Source organism: Sinohyriopsis cumingii, chromosome 6 (genome assembly GCF_028554795.1).
Source record: "Sinohyriopsis cumingii isolate HCF-2022 chromosome 6, ASM2855479v2, whole genome shotgun sequence".
Taxonomy (NCBI): domain Eukaryota; kingdom Metazoa; phylum Mollusca; class Bivalvia; order Unionida; family Unionidae; genus Sinohyriopsis; species Sinohyriopsis cumingii.
Genome location: NC_142966.1, coordinates 119,900,381 through 119,912,779, shown reverse-complemented (window position 1 = coordinate 119,912,779; position 12,399 = coordinate 119,900,381). Strand labels below are relative to the sequence as shown.

General features: G+C 37.3%; 1 protein-coding gene across 2 annotated transcripts in view; it reads right to left on the bottom strand.

Annotated features, from left to right (window-relative positions):
• Nucleotides 1-233: 233 nt before the first annotated feature.
• The window catches only part of LOC149797835 (uncharacterized), a 53,537-nt gene continuing 41,371 nt past the window's right edge, over nucleotides 234-12,399 (bottom strand). The window contains exons 1-5 of one of the 2 annotated variants that reach the window (XM_089962850.1): nucleotides 8,151-8,272; nucleotides 5,157-5,181; nucleotides 3,881-4,024; nucleotides 1,781-2,029; nucleotides 234-915 (exon numbers count right to left, since the gene is read on the bottom strand). In XM_089962850.1, coding sequence (XP_089818976.1) covers nucleotides 887-915; nucleotides 1,781-2,029; nucleotides 3,881-4,024; nucleotides 5,157-5,181; nucleotides 8,151-8,159 — 456 coding nt within the window. In that variant the 5' untranslated portion in view covers nucleotides 8,160-8,272 and the 3' untranslated portion in view covers nucleotides 234-886. Of the gene's footprint in view, nucleotides 916-1,780; nucleotides 2,030-3,880; nucleotides 4,025-5,156; nucleotides 5,182-8,150; nucleotides 8,273-12,399 lie in introns of those variants that run through there. The other variant, XM_089962851.1, reaches the window with a different exon arrangement.

Sequence of the window (12,399 nt, the reverse complement as noted above, 5' to 3'; positions counted from 1 at the left end):
AAAATGAATGTAAAATGTGCATACTGTTAATATACATAGATTTTTTGTTTTAAAATCTACACGATGGAACTGTAATATTTTGGACATCAAACCCATTTTGTCTGTCGGTCTTTAATTTGTCTGTCAGTCTCTTGGTCGTCACCATGCTTTTTTGTAAACAATATTTTTAGGCCTTGACTGCTTTATTCAACGAGAAGACCCACATTACCTGTACGTTATACTTCAACAACAGGTCACAATAAAATAATCGAATTTAATTCTATTAAATTACAATTATTTGCCATGATTAGACTTTCTCGTTATATTTTAAATCGGAATGTACTTGAGTCTTACATGGATTATACAAATAGAAATTATTTATGTATCTAACATCAAATCTTCAATTAGACAATATTATGTCAATGAATAATGAAAAAAAAATACACTAACTTTTCTATTTGTTTTGCAAAACACAAAATATGTCAAACAATGTTCTTTTTAGAAGCAAAATCATACACACTAAACAAGTGTTGGAAGCTTATCTAGTTACGTCAATATAAATGCAAATGTCCTCAAATGAAGAAAAAAAAAAGCAAGAAAACATTGACTGATTTATGATATTGTGAATAAGGACTTGTAGCTGCAGTGGCAGATACGTCTCTATGGATATTACACATCGATACATGGATACATGATTACAATTTGGACAGAAGACGGTTTCCTTGGAGAAGTAGATAGGAATGTTCTATTATTGTCGTTCGTTTATTGTCAATACATGTACAAGTAAAATAGATGAAATAAGAATGTTAAGGCAGAATTACAGAAGCGATCTGCACTCTCAGGATATTGTAAAAGACGACCGAGTCCTGTTGTCCATTTTTCGTTCTCTCAAATAAATAGACTGGTCCTAGAGTGAAGAGAGAAGGGCCTTGAACTCTATAAAGAGAAGTGATTAAATAATCATGGTTAGTATATTTAGTAAAAAATATAACGCATTCGTGATATCCGAAAACCCGTCTGTTACAAGTAGTTGGGTTTACAACCACCACTTCTACTACTACCGTCATTATCATGAAATGGTAATATTGAGGTCCATAATAATGAAAACTGCGAAAGCATCTTGACTACTGCAGGGACGACATCGAATATAAAAACTAGTAATAATAAGGGAAATATCAATATTATCACCATCATCATCGATGAGAATCAACTTTAAAACAAATCAGATCAGCCAAGAAGATAAACGAAGACCCTGGCTCATTATATGCATTGCTATTGTGTGGGTGTATGTACATAATGTCTTGAATATAATTATTTGCATCTTATCGCCAATCGTAATCACTGTGTAAACTGCCGGAAGTATTTGACGTGTAATAATCAGCAATTTTATTTACACAATCCAAAAGCAACACATACCTCAAACTCAACTTCGACAATAATAATGGATTAGTTCCAATTTTAAATGAATGAACGAATGATCATTTCGTCATTTGACCCAGTATATGTATGCCTCTACACACACGTTTATACGTTAAAATAGAACTCCTTTTCTCAAGTGACAGTAAATCCCTGTTACACCATTATAGTATATCAACGTTTGCAACTGTAAATATCTCCCTCAAATAAGCGAATAATCAGCCAAATATATCCAACTATCCACCAACTCCAGCATCCTCGCACTGATAGAAACAACCAACCACGCGTCACGTCCAAGCTATCCGATCAACCAACAAACTACCACTCTCTAATCAGCACAACAAAGCAATCAAACCACCCAAAAATAAAAAAAAAACCATTTCACCTTTTAGGCTGACGGTCCCGTCGCCATCTTTATCTAGCTGTGTCATCAGTTCATCAATTTCCGCATCAGTCAGCGGTTCTTCGCCCTTGTCGCGGAGCATAGAGCGGAACTCGTTTTCACTGAGCCGACCGTCACCATTTTTGTCATAAACTTGGAACGCATCTTCAAGCGCTTGATTCTTCTCGCCAAGAAGAAGTAACTGAGGTCCGACTATCTCCCTGTATTCGTTGTAGCTCAGGAGCCCGTCCCCTGAAAAATAATATTGATGACCTATTGATGACCATTGTTAAAATAGGTTCCAAGTATATAAACCCACCACGTCACCACACACTTCTCTATAAAAAATTAAATGATTCAAATTCTGTGGTAGAATTCCCCTAAAATGTAACAAAGAAGGCCAGAAATTGACATCATATTGGGAGTATATAGCGAATCAAAACTATTAAAAAAATAGCAACTTGTTTTCCAGAAATACTTGCACTTCAAAAAGTAGCTAGCCTAATTTTAATATGGATCTTTCCAATATTTACCGCCTTTTCGTATTTCTTTTGATCTGCAACGAATATTGGTTTAAATCGAGCAACAATGTTGACAATGGCAGCCTCTGCTGTGTTCGATCCAAAATGATACTACGAAATGTTTAAATACAGTGAAACGGTGCAGTCGTTAATTGACTAAATGTTCGGGGCAGAATAGGCCGAATAATTAATGTCAAAGGCAGCAGGATGAAGTATAAGGGATTTAAAAGGTTTTGGATGAAGGCATTAGATCTTCTCTTTGCTTCGTTATATACAGACTATTGCCTGACTTACAACACAATGCAAATATCTTTTCTATCAAATTCGTAAACAAGGTCCGGTCTGTTTACTTAAATTCGAACAAATAACCTGACAAATATCAGGTAGACCATGGATTTTACCAAAGGAAAAATCGAAAACATAATGTACCATCTTGGACAAAAATTAGTTATGTAATATGTTGTTTACAAATGATCATTACAATCTACAATTATGGACAAAAGTTAAACACATAATCTATCTACACACACACACACAAACACACACACACACACACACACACACACACACACACACACTTTGTTAGTCTGTGAGCCGGGATGGCTCAGTAGTAAGTTTGACGAGCTAACGACCAAAAGGGCACGGGTTGGAATCGTACCGTTGGACCAGCACTTTACTCCAATTGCCTTCGCACCAAAAATAACATAAAGAACTAAACCACACAAAACCAAACTTTGTCAGTCTTTCTTTTCTCTCTGACCCTCTTCACAAATTCTTTCAGAATCGGTACACACGCTCGATAATTCCAAAACCGGAACTTTTCCTACATTATTTAATGGACGTAATTCAGGCCCTGCCTCAGGGCAAGGCGAATGAGGCAACCGCGCTTTCAGGAAATCAACACCGCAATGCAATTGTTTTTGCTTGGTGCCCCGCACTCATCGCTTGCAGCCTTGGGCCCCGCACATCCTAGGGCCGGGCTTGACTTCGTTACTACCACTGACTCGGTAATAAGAGGCATTGACGTACCTAGGTTTGACAGCATATTTGTAACTTAAGTGGAGTCTATGAAAAAAGCACATCATATAAAGAGGTTTCCACATCATATAAATACAGAAGCACATCATATAAAGAGGTTTCCACATCATATAAGTATAAAAGCACGTCATATAAAGAGGTTTCCACATCATATAAGTACAAAAACACATCATATAAAGAGGTTTCCACATCATATAATAAAAATAATTATCTTAAGACAGCTCTGGCGTTCCATGGGAGACCTCTGATAACAGGGATATTCATTAGCCGTGCTTTTTTCTGCGCATGACGTAACTACATCAGTATTGAACAACATTCATTCAAATATTCAAAGACCAACCCATTTTCTCACAAGTGAATTACTGATATTTAAGGGGCGATTTTAATTACTATTAAACGCCATTTTGCTTTCTATTACTATTTGCTTCGACAGTTATTAAGAGGTCATGACAAATATCAACAGCAGGGAAATGAAAAGTGTGTGTGTATATATGTGAGAGAGAGAGAGAGAGAGAGAGAGGGGGGTATGTACATATTTACTTACGGTTTTTATCTAGTTGATTCAGGATCTTCGCCACCTCCTTATCTGTAGGGTTTAGCCCTGTCATCCGCAGCGCGTTCGCCAGCTCTCTAGCATTTAGAGTACCAGATCCATCCATGTCGAAATTCTCGAAGGAATCTCTGATCCCTATTGAACAGAGTATCATGCAAAGAATCTGTCTTCTCAGCTCATATAAAACGTGCAAGCAACTACAAACAACGTAGACCCACTTCTACCGTCGTATCATGCGTATATAGATAGGGGTCTACAGATTTGTTCTATTTATGGTTTCAACCGAACAGCACAACACTGATCTGTTGGTGCACTAGCGACGGCCGACGTGGGTCTAAGCTAATCGTAGAAGAGTGCGCGCTTTTTATGGGTAAAATCAATAGCAGCATTTTATATTAATAAATGTTACGGAAGATGACCTTGAAGCAGGTCAAATACCAAACAGCCTAAAGAGTGCTTTTACTGACCATTTTCTTTCGTACAGCTGACAATACGTTTACGAGAATATTTATCAACTATTTTATCTTCATATTCACGTAAGCACAAACACATACATACATACATACATACATACATACATACATACATACATACATACATGTCCGATAAATCAACCCCACAAATCTGTGTTGATACTGATGGACGATGTTGTGGGTCTGATGTCACCTGTTCATTAAATATGCAATTTTGCTGTATGCAAATCATTCCGGAACAAGCCCGCGTGCACTTTAGACACATACCGGAAATTGGTGACAGCCACATCAAGCGCAAAATTCAAAATGGCCTCATGAAAGATGGTTGTGCTATTCCATGTGGATTTACAAGTCACCAAACATATGACTGTCTCAGGAAATATAATCTACATGTCACTAGAAGAATCCTTCAGCCGACGGTAGCTGCACAGCCACGAGAAATACCGGTAAGTGTATAAAATATACATCGATGTGTGCAACCAAATTTTTATGCAGATAATTACAGCTTTTAATGAATAGGTGATATCAGCCCATCACCCTAAAATCAATATCATCACGGGTGAAGGGCTGATTTATCGGCCTACCTACCTACCTACATACATACATACATACATACATACATACATACATACAAGCATATATCCATTCATCCATGCATACATAACGACAAGCATGCACGATGATAAGTATACTGACAAAAAATACAGATTGATAAATAAATACACAGATCGATTGATCAATAGATCCATAGATAGAGAGTTACATAGATAATCATTACGTGAAATGTTACTTACTCTCTTCGATTTGCTCGTCGGTAAGCTGAATTAAAAAATACACACAAATGAACTATATGTACGTTTCATAGTCTCCATATATACATTCGCAATCGATTGTGCACATATGCAGATGAGAGAGAGAGAGAGAGAGAGAGAGAGAGAGAGAGAGAGAGAGAATTATTATGAGTTTTACCTGAATTCATTTTGGAGTAAAATCCCACTCACATGAATACGAAATAAAAGGTACGTTCAAATTATTGTATTCAGGGTTAAGCTTATCGAAAGGCAGGTTACAAGCATTGGCGTCTGCATGGATTTCCCAGGGGGTGGGGAGGCAAAGCAAAGTAAAAGCACGAAGGGAAGGGTATGCAGAGAGAGAGAGAGAGAGAGAGAGAGAGAGAGAGAGAGAGAGAGAGAGAAGCAATGGATTTGCCTCCCTTCCTCTTGTTCACGCCTGTGGTTACGAATATCACACATATCTGGGAGACCATTTGACAAAGCCATAGTTGGAATCTGCCGTAGTATTTGGAAAGTTCATCTGTAATCAAGATCTGTTTTAGAGGGAAAGGTCAGAAGAGACGTGGGTTCGAATCATGCCCAAACCAATCTCATAAAATCTAACGTTAAGTCATCGATGAAGATCTGATAAATGATGATTTTCCAAAACGGAGATAAATTTGGGACCTATGACCTCAACCACCCAAACAACCTTGAGCAGTGGCGGTGGGTGGTTGCGGCCATATGTCCCAAAAGAGATAAAGATATGTAAGTAAGTCAGTAAGTAAGTAATGATTCCTAGTTATATTCTGTACGCAGACTATGCTTACTAAGTACAGGTGTATTTTGTTTCAAGTTAACTGAAGCGGGCGTTGATCTTAAACGTGCGTTAAAGTGATTAAGAACATTTGATCGACTTTCTATTTCCAATCAGCCAACTGGTATTATAATTTTCATTCTTTTCATACATATTTATTTCATACGTTTATATGCGTATTCCTTTTCTTGCAGTGAGAGAAAGTCTGGTTGAGAGCGTCAATGACTTTATAAACCATGATCCACGGAAATGGCCAAGTGAAATGAACACGAGGCGCCTGAAGTTTAGGACGCAAGGAGGCGTTGCATGAGTTAACTATGATTAAATACAATTATTGATGAAAATAAAGCATCTCATTTCTCAGGCCCGGTCCTAGCATGTGCGGGGCCCAAGACAGCATGCTAGGCCCAAGGCAACAAGCGATGAGCGGGGCCCCAAGCCAAAAAAATCAATTAAAAAAAAATCAATTGCGGAGTTGATTTCCTGAAAGCGCGGGGCCCAAGGTGGTTGCTTCGTTCGCTTTGCCCTAGGGCCGGACCTGTCATTTCTCATATATAACCAAAGAAAAGGGAATTTTATATCAATAAGGAAGGATGCTGTTATACAATTTAGTTGTAATCAAGACTGGCGTCTTTTGGACGCTATGTACGCGATCATGTCAGTACCCTGTTAAGGCAAGAGATCAAAAATCATCCACCTGATGTAAGCAAAGGCAAGGGTCGGTAGTTTTAGCCGTTTTCCAAGACTGATATCTGAAAATTCTTTCTGCAGATTCTCTATGCAGATAACTGTCTGGGCAGGTCTAGTCTACATTTTTACATGAGCATATTCCCTACCTTTTCCTTACCTTTCCCTAACAAACCGTACCTGGCAAAACGCGGGGAGAATATATCGGAGATAACAGACATGTATTATCAAATAATTCTGACTGAGTTAAAGTTAAGTAGAAGATTAATCAATAACTGTAATATATATGGTGTAAAGGCAAGGGACTTGATCGCCTTGCTTGGTAGGAGAAATTAAGGAAAGACTGACCTTAGATTTATTTTTATATTATATAGCATGGACTAGTAGTCATTAAGAACATGCTGTCCTTCTCGTTTTTCAGTCTTACATGCACACACAGACGGAATGAATACGGCCTGCTATGTTGAAGATGTGGATGAGCGTGTTGGTGGGTAGGCAATCGTCATCGTCATCATCATTTCAATTTGAGGAATCGTGGTAGTTCAGCGCTTAGCCGGACTTTCGACCGAAAGCTTCGGATTCGAATCCTGCCATTGGATCTGCCCGGATTGGCTACCAACCGGTCCGGTGGCCTATTGGTTAGAGCATCCGCCTCGGATGCGGGAGGTCGTGGGTTCGATCCCCGGCCGAGTCATACCAAAGACTTACAAAAATGGTACAAACAGCGGCCTCGCTTGGCGCTTAACATTAAGAGGTTAGTGTTAGGACTGGTCAGCCTGGTGTCAGGATAATGTGACTGGGTGGGACGTCATGCTACATGTCTGCGGCATGATGTCCCAGTGCTAGACATCACTATAAAATGTCACACTGCATACATCGTAGCGATATGACTGAAAAATTATTAAAGATACGTTAAAAATCCAAACCACACACACACACACCGGATTGGCTACCGTGTGTCCTTGCGCAATGCATTTTACTCAATTAGCCTCGACAGTAAATAACATACTTGTATTGCTGTGCTGTAAAACACTAAAGCAATGAATCACTCTAATTTCAAAGCTGTTACTTTCATTTGTAACGTTTTCGTTTTTTTATTTTTTTAAAAATGCTTATGATTTCTTAATACTTGATAAGTCGTTATCACGTAGAACTCTATCACATTACTTTAATTGAACTATCGTAAAGATAAAAAAAGAAAAAAAACGCACGCAGGATTTTATGCATAAATTGCTTTCGTGGAAAAACGCTTAGGAAAGATTTCTCTTGTAAGACATGTCGTTTAAATGACAAATTTTGTAAGATACTCCGTTAAACTGGTCCATATACTCATTCAGTGAATGAGATGTACGTGGGGCGTATTCAATGGCGATCTTAAAAAAGGAGCACACAGATGTAAAATATCTGCCAAGCTGTTTAAAATTTTTTTTATACTTATCATGCTGGTAATTGGGACTTAAAAAACCAGCAAATATAAAGGTAGATTTATGTAAAATAAGGTTCTACATTACCTCGGACATCTTATCTACAAGTGACTAGCGCTCTCTCCAGATTCTCCGTTTGATTTGCTTTCCACCACTGAGTACAGTGCCTCAGTACACCAAGTACTTCGAGTTGTTGGGGCGTAACATGGGTTTATGTGACTGTTTAATCGGACGTATCAAAAGTATTTTGTATTTGTTGGTGCAATCTCCATCTAAAATATACACAATTGGTTAAAATGGATTTTTGCATACAACACATACAAATAGGCTTTATTTTTCAAAATATTCTTTTCAAAATAAGACGCGATAAATCAAATCTCCTGTCTTATCCTTCCACTAGAAATGACCAATAATGTACGCAAATAGCTTCTTGACTTGAATATAATAATTGCCAAATATAATTACCCACAAAGTAAATAGTGACAGTCCCAGTTTGCACTCCCATATACAACACTATCGTACATAATACATATTTGTGTTTCTTTTACCTCCATAACAACCGGCTATTCATAATTTTTTTTATATACAGCTGAAAGCCCGGTTTTGGGTTTGTTAACACCTTTGACTGTCTACATTACCTATAGTCATATGTGATACTCGTAAGTGAAATTTGAGTTATTTATAGATTTACTACATTAGTGTTTTAATGAGTCTTTTAAATTATTTTTATATCGCCTAATTTAGAATATATTGTTTTGAAGCATGGTTATTTTGTAAGCGCTAATAATATTGGCAAAACTCAATCACATTCTCATAAAAAGTGGATACTAGAAGTTGAACGAAACACAAAATGACATTGGAAGAGCTTCTTTTATTATGAAAATGTCTTATCCTCCAAATCTGGTTTAAGACTGATTTCTCAAGGTGGAAATTACATAATATAAAAAACTAATATGATGATAGATAATTTAAATATACAGTAAACTGGGCATATCTAGTTAGAGACTCGTTGTTTAGACTGTAATGATGGGTAATTTAAATATACAGTAAACTGGGCATATCTAGTTAGAGACTCGTTGTTTAGATTAGAATTCCATGAAGTTTGAATCAATTATAGAGACTCGTTGTTTAAACTGCGAATTCCATGAAGTTTGGATCAATAGAGACTATGGCGGCCAGTATTAATGGTGGAGGCAGAACCCGGGAAAACCCCGGGAAGAACCACCGACACACGAGAAGCTACTAGCAAGCTTTCCCACATTCCCACAATGGCCGAATCCTAGACTCGAACCCACGCAGACAGAGGTGAGATGGCAGTGATCCGTAACGGAGAGCGCTTTAGACCACTCGGCCACTCGGGGCCCCGGGGATGGATAGTACTGACATATTTGGGTATATGAGAAAGCTTGTTAGTAACTTCCAGAGGGTCGGTGGTTCTTCGGGGGTTTTCCAGAGCTCTTACACCACCAGTTATACTGGCCATCATGTATGTATGTTGGAAAATGTCGTTAAACCCACAGCAACAATATTTTAATTAATTTTTCTGAGTGCTATCGCTTATTTGTATGCTATGTAATAGATGTCGCAGTGTAGAAGCGTTATAGTTCTGTTAAGTGTCATCCAATGCATTACATGGTGTATAATTCCTATAGCTATCGTGTGTCATTGAATATATTACATAGTGTATCAGTCCTATGGCTATCGTAAGTGTGTCATCTAATACATTACATAGTGTAGAAGACCTATAGCTATCGTAAGTGTGTCATCTAATACATTACATAGTGTAGAAGTCTTATAGCTATCGTAAGTGTGTCATCTAACACATTACATAGTGTAGAAGTCTTATAGCTATCGTAAGTGTGTCATCTAACACATTACATAGTGTAGAAGTCTTATAGCTATCGTAAGTGTGTCATCTAATACATTACATAGTGTAGAAGACCTATAGCTATCATAAGTGGGTCATCTAATACATTACATAGTGTAGAAGACCTATAGCTATCATAAGTGTGTCATCTAATACATTACATAGTGTAGAAGACCTATAGCTATCATAAGTGTGTCATCTAATACATTACATAGTGTAGAAGACCTATAGCTATCATAAGTGTGTCATCTAATACATTACATAGTGTAGAAGACCTATAGCTATCATAAGTGTGTCATCTAATACATTACATGGTGTAGAAGACCTATAGCTATCATAAGTGTGTCATCTAATACATTACATAGTGTAGAAGCCCTATACCTATCGTAAGTGTGCAATCTAATACATTACATAGTGTAGAAGACCTATAGCTATCATAAGTGTGTCATCTAATACTTTACATAGTGTAGAAGTCCTATAGCTATCATAAGTGTGTCATCTAATACATTACATAGTGTAGAAGTCCTATAGCTATCATAAGTGTGTCATCTAATACATTACATAGTGTAGAAGTCCTATAGCTATCATAAGTGTGTCATCTAATACATTACATAGTGTAGAAGCCCTATACCTATCGTAAGTGTGCAATCTAATACATTACATGGTGTAGAAGACCTATAGCTATCATAAGTGTGTCATCTAATACTTTACATAGTGTAGAAGTCCAATAGCTAACTTAAGTCAGTCTTATAATATATTACATAGTGTAGAAGTCCTATAGCTATCATAAGTGTGCCATCTAATACATTACATAGTGTAGAAATCCGACAGCTCTTTCAAGTGTCATCTAATACATCGGACAATGTAAAAGTCTTAAAGCTCTATTAAGTGTGTCATACATTACACAGTGTAGAAGTCCTATAGCTCTATTAAGTGTGTCATACATTACATATTGTAGAAGTCCTATAGCTCTGTTAAGTGTTTCATCCATTACACAGTGTAGAAGTCCTATAGCTCAGATAAGTGTGTCGTCTAATAGATCAGAAGTAAATGCTGATAGATTGACAAGACAGTACAACCCAGATAAAGAAGATTATGTTCCATATACGGTACACTGGAGGATGATGTCAGGTGTCAGGTATACAAATAGGGACGCCAGCGGAAATATTTTCGGGGTGGTGGTGGCAAATATGTAGTGGTCAGCTATTAAGTGTTACGGATATGTAGTCCAAAACATTTTTAGAGGTGAAATGGGGTGGGGTGGGGTGAGAGTGGGTAGGGGTGGCATGAAGTCATAATATCAACTGCAATCTCATTTTATTTTGTAGACTGCCTTAAACCGTAATATGTAAGCGTGTTTCGTCAGCAACACTACACGTATAGAATGTTGTAGAACTGAGTAACTGAAGAAAACTTTACTTTTCATGTGTGTGTGTGTGTGAGAGAGAGAGAGAGAGAGAGAGAGAGACTCACGACAAAAATTATATTTATTGCTTCTGATGCTTGTTATCAACTGTTCATAAAATCTTTTGTAACTATATGTCAGAAATGTTAAGCATCTGAGAGTTAAATGATTCCCTATATTTAATGGATTGAACTAAAGTGTGTAATAAATAGATAAAACATAATATAACATCGTTTTGTAAACATACATATAAACAAGCGAGCTCTTTCCAAAAAAGATTGTTATTTGAGAATTGGACATAAAATTTAAGAAAATAATTTTAATTGCGTGGTTTATATTTTCAACGCTATATGGATTCAACCCAAAGTGTGGCTATCTTTGCATGCTGTTCTATAAGGTGATGAATAGAAATTTTGTTGCCACAACAAACCAAGAACTCTTAAGTGTACGTAAATCATTGTGAATGGTGTTATCACCCGCTTGAAGATTAACCGTATTATATTCTACATATGACCGCATAGACCGCAAAGGTAATGCCGATCAAGAACAGATGCAATGTAATGGTGGTCTTAATTTTACTTGGCAGATATATCTGCTTGTCAATCAACCTGTCATTTACCGATTTAATAGTATGTATGTATGTATGTATGTATGTATGTATGTATGTATGTTTCAGCTTAACCACGTGGACCAAATCATACAAGTGGCGATTTAGACCGAACCATATTCCCGGTTAAAAAGCCGTAAGACACATCGTCTGTAACGTAGTTTCTGACCTTGTCTTTGAGAAATTTACTGCATCATTAATGAGCGCTATTTCCCGAAAGAACTTCATGTTTATTAATAAAAGTATCATTTGCAACTTAAATTACACACACATTCACACTAACCCACACCCACACACGCGCGCACGCGAACACACACACACACATAAGCACACACACCCGATATAAACTTATATTGAGTTTGTTTTCTACAAAAAATCGAACCCATGTCCTCGGGATATGCACGCATCGAAGTGCCAGCACGCACCTGCCCCAATACCTTGTTGACTTAGTACACGT